This window comes from Nicotiana attenuata, chromosome 7, assembly GCF_001879085.1.
Source record: "Nicotiana attenuata strain UT chromosome 7, NIATTr2, whole genome shotgun sequence".
Taxonomy (NCBI): domain Eukaryota; kingdom Viridiplantae; phylum Streptophyta; class Magnoliopsida; order Solanales; family Solanaceae; genus Nicotiana; species Nicotiana attenuata.
The window spans coordinates 79134594-79151914 of record NC_031995.1 but is presented as its reverse complement, the minus strand read 5'-3'; the positions used below and the strand labels follow the sequence as shown (position 1 = coordinate 79151914).

The following is a 17321-nucleotide window of genomic DNA, read 5'->3' as shown; positions in this document are numbered from 1 at the left end:
TGTATCAAGTTGGCAAATCTTGGAAACCTTTGTGTACTCGCTATCTATGATAGTGATTATGTAGCTAATAGTTCTACTGTAACGCCTTAGTGTTATCAAAAAAAAAATTCCCTTTAACCAGAAAAAAAAAAAATTGTTTCTTCTATTCAAGCTTATAAATACCACTAGAGAGAACTTTGCCTTTCCGGTCTTTTTTTTTTTTTTTGTATAAGCATGTTAGTGGAATACATTCAAAGTAAGTCATTGGCTCTCCGAAAAGGGACACACCAATAAACATAGACGAAATCATAATGCTTGAACAAACATGACCTAGCTACTACAGATCCACAAAAGAAAAAGAAAACTAATATTTCCTTCCTTTTTCTTTTTACTTCTTCAAAATATGTATATTGCAACTCTGAGTCATTTCTAAGAGCATTGGATCAACATCAACCCCCACAAAAAACATTCTACTGCGACAAACCTACGGCAACATCACCGTATATACTGTATATATACTGAAATTCCTAAATTCCAAAGAAAAGCATATTTTACGAAGGAACCCCAGATTCAGTCGGTGTGTAATTAAATCTTTGAACTTCTTCTTCCCAGATCAACTTTGATGTGATTTCGTCGGTCTCTGGTACATGTTCCTGTGAGAAGAGGAATTAAATTAAAAAAATATGTTAGAACAAATTCCTACACTAAAATCTTTCTTTATCCAAGTACTATTTTGAATATTAAAAAATGAAAATGTCAGCCGACATTAAAGTGATCAAAGCTGAACAAATCAACCAAAAAAAATGTTTCCTTTTGTCCAGTCATGTTTGATCAAAGCAATATAAATATTTAAGACAAAACTGAAAAGGGCAACTCTAAGTGTGGAGCCCTTTTGCAGGTTTGAACTGCATAAATTCCAAAATCTAAACGAGTTTTAAATTTGTAGTATACGAAAAAAATGAGAATGTTACAAATGCTTATTTTACTAGAAACTATGAAGAAAAATTAGTGTTATATGAAAAAACATACTCCGTCTTTAATTACCTCAAGTTCTCTGACCAACTGTTGGGCTGTCGGAGCAGACACGATTATGCGACGTGCTGTTGGAGAGATGAAGCCTTCATCCACGGCCTTATCAAGGAAAGATAATAAGGAATTATAGTAACCCTCAACATTCAACAGGCCCACCTGCATTATTATTACATTAGATTATTAAATTACTAGTTAGAGATTACTTATAATATCAAAACAAAAAATACCTTCTTTTGACTAAGATTTCCTACTTTTTCTAATGGCTTTATAAGCTCTTTCTTGTCATGATTAGAGATCAGAACTCAAAGACCTTGTATTATCTTTCCATGTGAACCAAATATTAAGGATCACGTGCATCGATACCTCTCCTAATCTCATTCTTACTATATTTGATAAGGAATGTTGACTTGAAAGGAAAATCCCAGCTGAAAGATTTAATTATTTTATAAAAAGTACTTAAGAATGTGAAGAGAAGGTATCTTGAGAAACAAGGTGACAAATAATGTCAAGATGTGGACGATTTTCTTTTACTTGGTTTAAGATTTCTCCATCTGATTTAATACTAAAGACATATAGGAGTTGAAATTCTCAAAGATAGATGAAAATGACTACACATTTGTTGAAAAGAAAAAAAATTCCCTTTAGAGTTCTTTGGATAATGATTGCATGGACGAATGATTTTTTGGTCAAAAGAGATAATTTTCATGCTATAACATCGTTACAAAGCAAGTTTTCATCAAAACCTTGATTACTTTTACACACTTATTTGCCGAATATTTCGCGTCATGGCATGAGCATGACGCTAGGGCTGCATCAATATGCTTACATAAAAGAATTTTTCAATCTACACCTATCAATAAGCCTATTTCCATTACTTAAGAGTTATGCATGGAACATATATTCTATGTACTGGTTTCTAATGAAAATTTCATGTAAAGTAGTATGAACTAAGGACAGATTTCTCACTGGTTTACGGTGGATTCCAAGCTGAGCCCATGTGATGACTTCAAGAAGTTCTTCAAGTGTTCCATAACCACCTGGAAATTTAGAAAAACTAGAAATTAGGATATGCAGAATCAGATTTTGCAGCATGCTAAAACATTAATTACATTCAGATAAAAGACGTAAGTGTTATTAATCATGTACCGGGGAGGGCAATGAAGGCATCAGCTTGCCTGGCCATTTCAGCTTTTCTTTGATGCATGCCAGAAACTGCTCTCACTTCTCCGATCGTTTCACCAGTTATCTGTTAGCAAATGCAGTATATACTTAGACATGAATGACTCAAGATTAATGTTTGAAAAGAAAGAAAAACAGATATTCCTTTGTGCATATATAAACTGAAGTACTTTTTGGATGACAGGAATATATAGAGCAAGAAGCTCAATTATAATTGTTCAAGTTGAAAACATGTCTCATAAGAATCAAATTGGTGGGAATAATTAGCTGATAAGTCATGTATTAATCCTGCAAAACAAAAGATGATACTATGATTTCAGAGTTCAGTATGAGTAGTACCTCTCTAGGCATGAGGGTCCTTGGAATCACTCTGCAAGTTCCAAAAATCCATAAACATAGATTAAAGATAGTAAGAATATGACAAAATGAAAGCAATAGTATTATCTTGCCCAAAAAGAAAGCTCTGCACATGTTCACTGTGGGGTAAAAATATGAGGTAGAAAGCACAAGTCCAGAAAACTGTCTACAGTAGAACACAATTCAAACGTTGTCTTTATAAAGATTTGGAAATGCTTCAATCAGTGCGTAAAAGGCTTTTAACTTTATACACTCCCTTTTTTCATTTGCTTTCTGACTAGAGGTTCCAGTGTGACTGACATTTCCACGGACCAAAATGGATTTTTGCATTTTTTTTTATATTTACTGATAACTGCCCAAAAAGCTCTAAGGCCATACCACAAAAGACACTTTTGGAAGATTTCTATTATACTATAAAAACATATTAGAGTACCTTTCACGTGTTAAGAAGCTGTTCACTATCAGTGGAACAAGGGGAGATTAGTGTTTGTTTCTTCAATGGGAACCCTTTTTTACTTATACTGTGTGCAAAAAGGCCTAAAAATGCAACAGCACAACACTACTTTAATTATCAAGAAAGCAGCATTTGATCCAATGATGTCTGCCTTTGGGTAGTTTTGAAGAAGACATTTCATTAAATAAGCATTTTATTATTTTCAATAACCCCCTTAGCTAAGATTATTTTCAAACATCACAACCTTTTTCCTCTGTATGTGTGTTAGAGAGAGAAACAGAGAGAGAGGAATTACCCTAGAACATGGCGCCCACCATCATGAACTGCCTGAGAAACAAGACCCATCAGACCCACGCTTCCACCTCCATACACCAAATCAATCCCTCTCTCCACCTTCAAATACACATTGATAAAATCAAAACCATGAACACGTGTCAGAAACCCATTTCAATAGCCCATCATCATCACAAAAAAAAAAGTTACTGCTACTACTAGCACAAAATTTACACACAACACAACCAAGAAATAAGCATGAAACTTAGAATCAGCTGAACATATGCGCCAAAAGTATACTTTTTCTAGAAAAAAAAAACCCCACATGCAAATGTTAATATCAGAAATTTTATGCATATTTCACTTAAACCACCAAAAAACATAAAAATCATGAAAAAGGATGAGTTGGGTTAAATTTAGCCTAAAGAAGAGAACACGCTTGAAAGGGGGTCATGATACCAAGGTGGCACGTTTGGTTCCTCATCGAAAGGCAGAAACTCTTCTTTTTTTCTTTTTTTTTTTAAATTAAAGGAGTGCCCCCATAAACTAAGATCATGCAAGAATGCTGCTCAACTGACAGCCAGGTTACAGCTTGCAATTCTTCCTCCATTCTTTCTCCACCACTACACACACACACACACGCCCATTTCTTTCTCTTTCTCATGCCAAAACAAAAGTAAAAAAGTTCTGTTCTTTGAGAAAAAATCAAAGAAAAACTGATCAATATGAACATAAAACAGAATGAATAGAAAACCCCATGTTGAAAATTTTGTCAGAATAGTGACAGAAAAAGGAAGAGAAACTCAAAACACGAAACGGGTTCGTAATTTCAGCCATTTTCAGCTTACATTTAATAACAATATAGTACTACTACTACTTATTTAAAAAGACAATGGATAACAGACTTTATCCATGAAAAGAACAAAACTTTCTGCTTCTGAAGAAGAAGAAGAAGAGAGAAAGAATGGGGAAACTATGATTTTTTACCAGTTGTTTTCCCAATTCAATAGCAGCTTCTTGATATGTAGGTTTCTTCCCAGAACTGCTACCACAGTAAACACAAATCCTCTTAAACTTTGACGATCTTCTCTCTTCCTCCATTTTTTTTTTTTCTTTGTTTTATTTCTCCTCTCTCTCTATATATATATATATGTATATATCTGTGAATATATTTATATATGAATAATGATTGATTGGACCAAAAGGAATGAAAGGAAGAAGCAGAAGAAGAAGGATTTTGGGAATGAATGAGAACAGACAAGGCAAAGTCTCTTTTTAGCCTTTATAAAGAGAGTAATAGAGAGTATTTATAGGCCCATGTTCAAAATATTTTACTACCATCTTTTTTATTTAATTTATAAATTCCTTACCACTGTTCGGTTACTAGCTAACCAATGTAATTTAGGAGATCTAGTTCCTTTTTAAAATGTTTAATTATATAATATTATGTTATTTGTACTACATACATTCGGTATAAAACAATTATTTAAAGAGTGTTCATAAAAGTATATACTGCTATACTGTTTGTACCTATGTCTTATAGTCCTTTGGCTCTTCTTGAATTTCTTGGAATATTAAATTCTATACCTTAAACAACTTGAATTTCCAGATGTTACCTTTTGAAATTATTTTTCTATGTAAAAAGTACGTTTAGACATTACATGTATCCCTTGTGAACTCTACAATAGTCAGACTTATACCAATTTTTTGATGTAAAGTTTTGGAATTTAGTAAGTTTATAGTATACAATAGTTCACACTGATATTCTTCAATTTCTAATAGTAGCGATAGAAAAGAAAATGCTTCATTTTCCCACTTTATGCTATGCGGCGAAATGTTTAATTATAATATTGTGGCTATAACGTACATTTCTCTCCGAAACCTTACTAATCTATGTGTTTTGTGGGATAAGAGGGCTTTCTTTTAGTTATTAGTAATAAAATCAAATGTTTTATCTGGCGGACGCAAAAAGTGCAAAAGTAATCTAGGCTTAAGCAGCTGGTCTAACATACATACATATATATATATATATATATATATATATATATATATATATATATATTGGTAGGTAAAAAATTTTATTCACCAATTTGTGCGGGACAATGCGGTGCGGGTTCTATCTTAACCCACAAAAGTTCAGTCCACTGCGCCCCATATTGCTTTTCACCCACATCCACCCCGCCCCGCCCTGCAAAAGTTTCATCTTTTTTTACTTCTTCCAATTTGTCTTTTTTTTACTTCTTCCAATTTGTCTTATTTTATTTTAATTTATTTTTGTCTTTTCAATTATATTTATATATGTCAATGCTAATCTAAAAATTTCCATTTTCCAATTTGGCAAACCAAGGAAGTCAAATTTTGAATAGCTCTAGGTTTAACCAAAAAAAAGAATAGCATAACCAGGGTATAACTACAAATCCTACCAAATGCTATTAGTATGTCATTCTAATAATTCAGATCGTACAATGTAATGAGATCATATAATGAACTTGGCTAAAAATAAATTATACATAGTTAAAAGTGAGACTTTGAAGCAGTAAGCAAAATATAAAACAAATTTTTGTTCCCAGTGATGCAAGTAGCAGAAGCATTTGTATTTACAATCGACTGAATAGACATCCACTATAAATCAATTTTATAAACTAGTAAATCATTTTGAGACTACAATGATCCAATTCATAGGAGAACGGAATTACAAGTCCAAAACTGAAAAACAAATATTTCTTGGTTGAATATTAGTGATCAATAGCTGAAAAGTTGTAACTGTTTGAAAATTTTAAATCTTAACCCGCGCTCGCACTATATTCGCAAAATATTAAATTTGTTTTTATGCTGATCCGCCCCTCCTCAACCCGCACTCGAATATGTTTACACCTGCAATATCCTGTATATGTATAAACATGCATTGCCCCCACCCCACCGTTCCATTGACATTCCTAAACACCAAATATCAGCAGCAAAACAACAAAAAACCAACCTCAGCAACTAAAGCACTCAGGGCGAGCTATGCATAGCCAAGTCGGGCGGCTTAACAAGCTCATAGGCCTAAAGCTAAATTTTAAGAGGTCTTAAACTTATTTGATGAAATTCTTAAGTATTTTTATTAACGGTTCATTCTTTTAGCTTTTTGAGTTGCAAATGAAATCGTGAAAAATCGTATGTGTTGACAGTTGATATGCATTTTTATTTGCAGTTTATTTTATAGATTATTCAGGCAAATCATGTTAAAATTGGAAAATGAAATGGTAATTAAAATAAAGTTACGTGGAGGAGAAATAAAAAACAAATGGGAGATAAACGTATAGTAATTAATAAAAGATAAAACTTACTATAATATGCTAATTTATTTGAACACCCATAATCAAATTCAAGATAGGTAGCCCAGCAGTGAAGGCTGGTCAAATTAACTTTGAAGTTTGTAGTCATAAGTTCGATACCTGCTCTCCACAATTTCTAACTATGTTTTTCATATCTAGCCCAAGCGGCCTTCCACATTCGCTAACTTTACTTTTCATGGCAGGTTTATGATAAAGGGTGAAAAGTGTATATTTTCAGTGTGTTTGAGTATTAATTCTTTTGTGAGTTACGGGAGTTCACACTACTTTTGAAGTAAAAATATGTTCATTAGGGAGGTTCGCTTCGCCAGACCGGGACCGAAGCAGAAAAAATCAGCTTCTCCAATCCGAATTAGGAGAAGCAAAATTCGCCCCAACTGAACCCTAAACCATATAAATATGATAGTTAGCCACTTTTTGAAGGGAGAGAAGACCTTTGGGTGGCAAGAACACACTTGGAAGCAGAGAAAAGCCATAATAAAGTTCGAAAATCGTGGAATTCATCTTGAGTTCTTCTTTTCCCCTTCGATTATTGATTTTTATGTATTCTTGGGAATTAATTGAGATTGCTACCATGACTATGCGTGGCTAAACTCCTTTATTCTAGGATTATGGTTTTACATGAATGTTGATATTCGGATATTGATTTGACGATTTAATTTATTAGATTGAGTTATTTATTTATATCTTGAACCTAATTATTTTACTGCATAGCTAAAAGTGAATACTATATATGAATCTTGATTTGAACTTGAAAGAGGTAATTCTTGATTGCAATAGGATTGAACAAAGTGCGATCTTGAACCTAGTCATTAGGGAATTAATTTGCGAATACAGATAGAAATATACCTATTTGCCGTGATTAGCCAATTGTGCAAGAGATTATTGATGCGTTCTTATCTCTAATCTCCTAGGAATATAGTGTTTAGAATAAATTGAATAGGCGAGTAGACGTTGTCAAATTTCTGCGAGTATTATTGTCCTTGCACGTTAATAACCCAGATAAATTAATAAGTCAAGTTAATTGAAGAATTCGACAGGACTGTTACATAACCATAACCCCGGAATATTATTCTCACTGAATTCAACCTTTCGTGCTAAGTGTGCTAGTTAATTGGTTCTTCTTTTAATCATAACTTTAGTTTGTAGAACTAATCAAACAAAAATCACCTTGAAATTGTTCTTGACTCGATAAATTCGAATTTGCTTGATTTAGTTGATAATTGATCATAACTTCTCGTGAAAACGATAATCTACTCACTCTTTATTACTTGATTGACCGCGTATACTTGCATGCGCGATTTAGGGCAACAATTTAGCTTCATTTTTTTTCTTTTTCTTTCTTTCACTTTATTACTAACACCGTGTTGCAAGTTAATATAACTAGAAATTAGTACTCACAATTAAATAAGTCCAAATACCTTCTTTTCTTTTACTAGTTATGTTATTTGTGGCTTGAATTATTTCCTTATATCTTTAGGAAACCCATAATCCCTATAGGTTTAGGAAAACTCATTGTCCTAATAGATTTGGGAAAGGAAATGCTATTGTCCTTGTCAAATTGGGAAACCTTTCTCTTATAGGTTTGGGACCTTTTAGGATCTATATATAGGGGTTGTAGTTGGGGATCCTAGAGATTATACTGTGCTTTTCTTCTCATTCATAGTGAAAAACTCTCTCTGCTTTTGCCTCAAGGATTAGGCTTGGCACAACCTCGTTAAATCCTTGTGTTGATTTTTCTCCTCTATTTGCTTTGTATGTGATTGTGTGCTAGTTAACCCATGATATTCGTAATAATTGGTATCAGAGCAATGTTCGAGTTTCTACATATAATCTAGGGTTAAGATGTCTTCATCTTCTTCAACAAAGTACGAAATAGCAAAATTTGATGGGGGTTCTAATTTCAGTCTATGGAAGATTAGGATGAAATCGTCCTTGGTGTTACAAGGGTTATGGAAGGCAATTGATGAAGATTTTCTTGAAGAGATGAAAGAGATAGAAAAGGCAGACCTGAAGGAGAGGGCTTTGAGTGCGATCTTCATGAACTTTAAAGATAACGTTCTTCGGAAAATTGCTGAAGAAACTTCTGCAGCAACAACATGGAAGAAGCTAGAAGATCTATATTCTAAGAATCACTAACAAACCGCCTCTACCTTAAAAAAGGTCGTACAATCTCCGTATGAATGAAGGCACACCTGTTAAAACTCACATTAATGAGTTTAATTCAATTATAATGGACCTGAAGAATGCAAATATCAAAATTGAGAGCGAGGATCAGTCCTTGATTGTGTTATGTTCTTTACTACCGTCTTATGATATTTTTGCTGATATGTTGCTATATGTGAAAGACAGCATTTCACTGGAAGATGTTAGTAATGCACTAAAATCTAAAGAGTTAAAAAGGAGCTTTCCAGGCAGCAGAATTGAGGGCGAGGATCTTGTGATTACAGGAAGAACACAACAAAAGGACTTTAACAGGAAAAAGTCAACTGCTAGATCAAATGTAGATGAAGGAAGCAACACTGTTATGAGTGGAGGGAGCAAGGTCACTACAAGAGAGATCGTCCTAAGCTGAAGGAGAAAAGAGGGAAGCAAAAAATAGATAATTCGGCAAATATTGTTGACACTGGCAATAACTCTAATGATAGTGACTATGTAGGCGAAGTCTATGCTGTGAGTTCTAGTCATGAGCAGAATTCTTGGGTTCTTGATTCTGGTACTACTTTCCACATATATCCACACAAGAATTAGTTTGCAACTTACAAGAAAATGAGTGGGACTGTTTACACGGGAGATGATAATCCATTACCAGTAAAGGGGGTGGTAACATCAAATTGAGAATGTTCGACGGAATTATCTAAAACATTAAGTGTTAGCATATTCCTTGGATAAAGAGAAATTTGATTTCTCTTTCGACTTTGGATGATCAAGGGTATAAATTTCACGCCGAGAATGGAATACTTAAAGTGTGTAAAGGCTCCATGGTACTCATGAAGGGTAAACTACATTCTAAATTATATCATCTTCAGGCAAGAGTAGTTGAAGGGGAAACTGTTGTAGCTTCTGGGAAAAGTGATCTGAATCAGTCTCAGTTGTGGCACTTGCGACTTGGCCATATGAGTGATAATGGATTGTCTTTGTTGAGTAAGAAGAAGTTGCTGAATGGGTACAAAGATCAAGTTTTGCATTTTTGTGAGCATTGTGTGTTTGGTAAACAGATTGTTACATCTCGCGTTTCGTACGTTAAAGTTTCGTCTTCAGTTAATCGACATAGATGCGGGGGATGAGGTTATCTTAAGGTTAACGTATTTATGCTATTTATAACAAGCGATAAGTAAGTGACATAGAGGATAAAGGGTACACGAATCAAAGAAAATAACTTTTGTAGAAGGTTGTCAATTTGGGATAAAATACGGTCCGAGATATAATACTCGATATTTATGGACTAGTACCATACAAGGTACCATATGACCGTGATAGTATGATGTATAAAGTATATTAAAAATGAGTAGTATTTTAAGTAATTTAAAATAATTCTTAATTATGCGGGTAATTGGTTAATTATCGGGTAACGAGATATTACCTAGTTAATTAATAAATTAAAAGATAAGACTAACCCCCTCCCCAAAATATGGCAGCAATGAGCTAACCAAACAAATGACTAAGGGTCCTATTAGCTTAGGTGGCTATCTAGGATAACAAGACTTTAACGTGTAAAGACATGCAAGTTTGGTGTCATTTTATACAAAGTTTGGTTCGTTTGGACATAGTATTCTATAAGCTAAACTCTTGCAACGTATAATGTTCTTGAAATTCTATAAGCTATTCTACAAGTTTGGTTCTCATGCATCTTTCTTCCTAATTCAAAGTATTTCAAGAATAGAAGCTAAACTCAATCCAAAAAAAAGCTTCCAATGAAATTCTTGCAACCAAACTATTCCAACGAGAATTCTTAGAACCGTAGCAACGTAAAATTTTGCGGTTTTAAAAGAGTGCGGTGCAATCTATTCCAAGAATATTATACGGATTTTTTCCTACTCCAGGTATGTTAAGGATATCCCTTCTTTCTTTTTGGCATGATCCAAATTATACAGAAGAAACGAGCAAACACACAGTTTTCATAAACGACTCTATTCATAGAAATACTAGGGGTCTCTATGTTCTTGATTCCCCATGTGACATATATTGTATCTTCTGTTCATGGGTCTCAGAATAATAAGCAGTTGATAAAGTTTATCCGAAGGGAATGTTGAGATTATTAACATATTTTCATGCATTTCATTCATTTATTCATGTACATTGACCCATGAGCAGATGGCTTTATATACGCGTATTTATATGTATATATATGTATATGGGATATGGAAAAAGGTTACGGTGTTATATACGCACCACCACCTGATCAGTTGGTATATGTTGATGATTTTGCCCACAGTGGCGTAGGATGCCCTCAGTGGCTTGATGATGTTATGTACACCTATAGCTATGCATGACACGACATGTATATGCACGTGCATGACATTATAAATGTTTCAGAATTTACAAAGTTATTCAGATTTACAAATGGACCTCTTTATTCCATGTTTCATCTATGTCTTTTATGTACTGATTTTCATGCCTTACATACTCAGTACATTATTCGTAGTGACGCCCTATTTCCCGGGGCCTGCATTTCATGCCCGCAGGTGCAGGTAGGCAAGCCGATGGTCCCCCTTCTTATGATCCTTGATCAGCGAGAAATATCATGCTCCACTTGATTCGTAGCTGCTTTTGATTTTGGTATGATATGCTTGTATATATATATATGGGTATGACGTGGCTCAGTCCGGTCTTTGTATAGTGTATTTCTATTGGAGGTCTGTAGACAGTTATGTATAGTTGGATAGTATGTGGCCTCGTCGGCTTTCAGTTTTGGGTATATAGTTGTCTATAGCAGCCTTGCCGGCTCGCCCACTGTATTTCGCATGTATATGTACATATATCTTTTGGATAGATTTCCTTCACATATGTTATTCACATTTATATCATAAATGCATGCTTAAGGATGTTTGACATGTAGGATTCGAGCACCCGTCGCGGCCCTTCGGTTTGGGTCGTGACAAAAGTGGTATCAGAGCAGTTCTATCCTAGGGTTGTCTACAGACCGTGTCTAGTAGAGTCTTGTTTATGGGTGTGTTGTGCACCACACTTATAGGCAGGAGGCTACAGGACATATAGGATGTTATCCTCTCTTTTTATCTTAGATCGTGCGATATAAGAATTCATGTTCCTAACAATATGTTACGTTTTTAGCGATGCCTCCGAAGACTACAGCCGCCCAGAAGGGAAGTCCGTGGCTGGTGAGAGTACTAGTCGAGCACCAGGAGTACTAGGGCTCGAGTAGAGTCTCATAGTGACATTCTATCTCAGACTTCACATACCCCACCCTCTCCAGAAGAGTTCCGAGGGGCACCAGCTCTAGCACCCGCTCCTGTGCGTTCAGACTCTCAGCCAGATACACCGGGTCAGGAGATGAGAGATGGTATTCGGCTATTAACTCGATTAGTAGCCGCGCAGGCTCGGCGTCAGGAAGTAGGTATTGGTCATGCAGATAGGTCCGTCAGTGTGAAGGTTCATGATTTCGTTAATTTGGACCCTCTGATATTCACTAGGGCAGATCCAAATGAAGACCCTCGGGTATTTATCGATAGAATGCAGAGGACTTTGAGGGTAATAAAGTCCACTACGACTAAGTCAGTTGAGCTAGCTTCCTATAGACTTCAGGATGTTGCAGTTAATTGGTACTAGTCTTGGGAGTTGTTCAGAGGTGAGAATGCCCCTCCAGCAGTATGGCAGGAGTTTACAAAAGCTTTCCTTCGTTATTATCTGCCACCGGAGCTTAGATGGGCTATAGTTGATAGGTTTTTGACCCTTCGGCAGGGTAACATAAGTGTTCGGGAGTATAATCTTCAGTTTGATTTGTTGGCTAGGTCTGCTCCCGCTATTGTATCTATGATGGAAGATCGGGTTCACCGGTTAGTGATGGGGTTAGAGCCGCACTTGCTTAACGATTGTATGTCGGTCTCACTTCAGTCAGACATGGATATTTCTCATATTCAGGCATACACTCAGGGTGTAGACGAGCATAAGCAGAAACAGAGGGCCGACCGTGAGCATAATAGGGCCTAGAATAAGAGAGCGAGGTCTTCGGGTCCTTCTGGTGAGTTTCGAGGTGGTCAAAGGCAACAGTAACCAAGGTATCCAGCCCAGCCATCGGCTAGCGCACCCCCTCAGTTTGGCGGTAAGAGATTTGATCGTTCCACATATTCAGGGCCTGGTCAGAATTCTAGGGCCTCAGGTTCTCAGTATAGGGGTAAGTCAAGTCAGATGAGGCCGCCCTTGCCACTACGTGCTCAGTGTGGTAAGCAGTATGCCGGGCAGTGCCATTTGGGGTTGGGTGTTTGTTATACTTGTGGTTATCCGGGCCACGTTATGAGGGATAGACCGACGAGAGGTGATGCAAGCATAGCTCAGCCAGCGGGATCTGTAGCTGGTTCGTCCTCATCAGTACGCCCCCCGGGCAAGGTTCACAAGCACCAATGAGTCGTGGTAGATGTAGAGGCAAAGCATCTAGCTCGAGCGATCCTCAGAACCGCAATTATGCATTGGCAGGACGACAGGACCAGGAGTCATCGCCAGATGTTGTTATAGGTATATTATTAGTCTCCTTATATGATGTATATGCACTGATTGACCCAGGTTCCACCTTATCATATATTACTCCGTTGGTTGCTAGTAAGTTTGGAATAAAACTTGAATTGGTTAAACCTTTTGAGGTGTCTACACCTGTTGGGGACTCAGTAACTGCTAAGCGAGTATATAGGGGCTGTATAATAGTAGTTCATTGTCGATCTACCGTAGCGGACCTAATCGAGTTAGATATGGTAGAATTTGATGTTATAATAGGTATCGATTGGTTGGCTTCTTGTCATGCCAACGTTTATTGTAGATCAAAGATAGTCCGATTTCAATTTCCAGGGGAGCCTGTTTTGGAATGGAAAGGAAATACGGCATCCCTGAAAGGTAGATTTATTTCCTATCTCAAGGCAAGGAAGATGATCAGAAAGGGCTGTATTTGTCACTTAGTTTGGGTTCAGGATGTAGAAGTAGAGTCACCAACCATTCAGTCCATCCCTGTGGTTAATGAGTTTCCCAATGTTTTTCCCGATGAGCTTCCGGGTCTTCTGCCATAGCGTGAAATTGATTTTGCTATTGACCTACTACCAGATACTCGTCCAATATCTATTCCTCCCTATAGAATGGCCCCCGCAGAGCTAAAAGAGTTGAAGGAACAACTAAAGGACTTGCTTGAAAAAGGTTTATCATACCTAGTATATCACCGTGGGGAGAACCTGTGATACTTGTGAGGAAGAAAGATTGTTCCTTACAGATGTGTATTGATTATAGATAGTTGAATAAGGTGACGATCAAGAATAAGTACCCGTTCCCGAGGATTGATGATTTATTTGATCAGTTGCAAGGTGCCAAGTGTGTTAAAAGATAGGCTTGAGGCCCGGGCACCATCAGGTAAGGGTTAAGGAGGAAGATATTCCGAAGTCAGCATTCAGGACCATATACGGGCACTTTGAGTTTTGTGTTATGTCGTTTGGTTTGACCAATGCCCCAGTAGTACTCATTGATTTGATGAACCGTGTGTTCAGGCCTTTTTAAGATCTGTTTTCAATTGTATTTATCAACGATATATTGGTGTATTATCGTTCAGAGGCTGAGCATGCAGATCATTTGCGTACTGTGCTCATAGTTCTACAAAAAGGGAAGTTGTATGCAAAATTCTCTAAATGTGAATTCTAGTTCAACTCTGTATCTTTCCTTGGGCATATCATTTCGGGTGAAGGCATCCGGTGGATACACAAAAGATTGAGGCAGTAAAGACTTGGCCTAGACCCACAACACTGACGGAGGTTCGTAGCTTTCTTGGTTTGGTAGGCTATTATAGGAGATTTGTAGAGGCATTTTCTTCACTTTCAGCACCTTTGACAAAGTTGACTCAGAAGGGAGCAAACTTTCAATGGAATGACGCTTGCGAATAGAGTTTCCAGGCATTGAAGGACAGATTAACTTCAGCACTAGTTCTAACGCTCCCAGAAGGGACCGATGGTTACGTTATCTATTGTGACACTTTAGGCGTTGGATTGGGTTGTGTGCTGATGCAGAATGGTAAGGTTGTAGCTTATGCTTCTAGACAACTAAGAAAGAACGAGAAGAACAACCCACACCACGATTTAGAGTTCACCGCGGTGATTCATGCACTAAAGATGTGGAGGCACTACTTGTATGGCATTCATGTTGATATCTATACGGATCAGAAGAGCCTCCAGTATATCTTCAAGCAAAAGGAATCGAATTTACGTCAAAGGAGATGGTTGGAGCTACTTAAAGACTATGACGTTGATATTTTATACCATCCGGGGAAGGTGAACGTAGTGGTCGACGCCCTCAGCCGTAGATCTATGGGTAGCCTGTCGTATTTACACCCAGAAAAGAGGGGAATAGCCCATGAGGTTCATCAGCTAGCTAGTCTTGGTGTTCGATTACTGGACTCGGGTGATATTGAAATTACTATTCAGGATACGGCAACATCCTTTTTAATAATTGAAGTAGCGGAACGCCAGTACGAGGATCCTGTGTTAGTTCATTATAGGGATACCACCCCTCAGAAGGAGAAGACACCGTTTGAAATTACAGAAGATGGGGTCCTCAGATATCGAGGACTATTATGTGTCCCTAATGTTGCAGGGCTGTGTCGGCAGGTTATCGGGGAAACTCACTATTCTCATTATTCTATCCATCCAGGAGCGACAAAGATGTATCATGATATCAGGGAAGTATATTGGTGGGACGGAATATAAAAGGATATATCAGAGTTTGTTGCTCAATGTCCTAACTATCAGCCGGTTAAGATTGAGCATCAGAAACCCGATGGATTATTGCAGGCTATGGAGATTCAGACTTGGAAATGGGAAGTAATCAATACGGATTTCATCGTAGGCTTACCTTGTACCCAGCGTAAGTTCGATTCGATATGGGTGATTGTTGATAGGCTTACAAAGTCAGCCCATTTTCTTCCCGTTAGGACTACATTTTCCGTAGAGTATTATGCAAGGCTTTATATTAAGGAGATAGTACAACTACAAGGTATTCCTGTATCTATTATCTCGGATAGAGGAGATCAATTTATAGCTAACTTCTGGAGGTCCTTCCAAAAAGGATTGGGGACTGAGGTAAGTCTTAGTACAGCATTTCATCCCCAGTCAGACGGACAGGCAGAGCGTACTATTCAGACACTTCAGGATATGTTACGATCTTGTGTGATAGACTTCAAAGGTAGCTAGGATGATCATCTGCCGCTTATTGAGTTCACATATAATAATAGTTATCATTCCAGTATTTAGATGGCTCCATACGAAGCTCTTTACGGATGGAAGTGTTGGTTGCCTATAGGGTGGTTCGATGTTGGGGAAAGTACATTAGTAGGACCAGAATTGGTACAACATGCAATCAAGAAAATTAAGCTTATACAGGAAAGGCTATTAGCAGTTCAAAGCCGTCAGAAGTCTTATGCGGATAATCGACAGAGAGACTTGGAATTTCAGGTTGACAACTAGGTATTCCTAAAGGTATCACCGATGAAAGGTGTTATGAGGTTCGGTAAGAAAGGAAAACTTAGCCCTCAGTACATTGGACCATATAGGATCACACGCAAGGTAGGCTAGGTTGCATATGAGTTAGACTTGCCTTCGGACTTGAAGTCTGTACATCCAGTCTTTCACGTGTCTATGCTCCGTAAATGTATCGGAGATCCTTCCAGAATCGTGTCAGTTGACGACGTTTAGGTGACAAAGCAGCTATCATATGAAGAAACTCCCATTGCTATATTAGACAGACGGGTTCGGAGATTGAGAACTAAAGATGTAGCTTCGGTGAAAGTACTTTGGAGAAACAACAATATGGAAGAAATGACTTGGGAGGCCGAGGAAGACATGAAGTCTAGATATCTCTATTTATTTCCTCCTCCAGACAAGGGTCCGACTAAGACGTCATAACCTTAAGGTACATGTATAATTTCTTGTGTTAGTTATTGTCATTGGTCGTGTGAGGCCATTGTCGTTATTGATGATTGTGGTACTATGTGGCGTTGAATTATTGAGTTTCTACAGGAAGAGTTGGTAGTAGTGTTGTTACAAAGGCGACTCTGCCAAAGTTATATAGATCCAGGGGAGTTAAACATTCGAGGACAAACGTTTCTAAGGGGGGAAGGATGATACATCTCGCATTTCGTACGTTAAAGTTTCCTCTTCAGTTAATCGACGTAGACAGGGGGATGAGGTTATCTTGAGGTTAACGTATTAATGCTATTTATAACAAGCGATAAGTAAGTGACATTAAGGATAAAGGGTACACGAATCAAAGAAAATGAGTTTCGTTGAAGGTTGTCGATTTGGGATAAAATATGGTCCGGGCTATAATACTCGATATTTATGGACTAGTACCATATGACCGTGATAGTATGATGTATAAAGTATATTAAAAATGAGTAGTATTTTAAGTAATTTGAGATAATTCTTAATTATGCGGGTAATTGATTAATTATTGGGTAATGAGACATTACCTAGTTAATTAATAAATTAGGAGATAAGACTAACCCCCCCCCC

At 37.1% G+C, this 17321-nt stretch overlaps 1 protein-coding gene across 1 annotated transcript; it reads right to left on the bottom strand.

Annotated features, from left to right (window-relative positions):
* On the bottom strand, positions 309 to 4391 carry LOC109230551 (cytokinin riboside 5'-monophosphate phosphoribohydrolase LOG7-like). Its single transcript, XM_019396033.1, has 7 exons — positions 4262 to 4391; positions 3297 to 3394; positions 2530 to 2560; positions 2158 to 2257; positions 1978 to 2048; positions 1024 to 1167; positions 309 to 632 (listed from the first exon to the last, which is right to left on the bottom strand). Exons 1-7 carry the CDS (start codon positions 4373 to 4375, stop codon positions 531 to 533), a joined length of 660 nt encoding a protein of 219 aa, XP_019251578.1. The 5' UTR covers positions 4376 to 4391; the 3' UTR covers positions 309 to 530.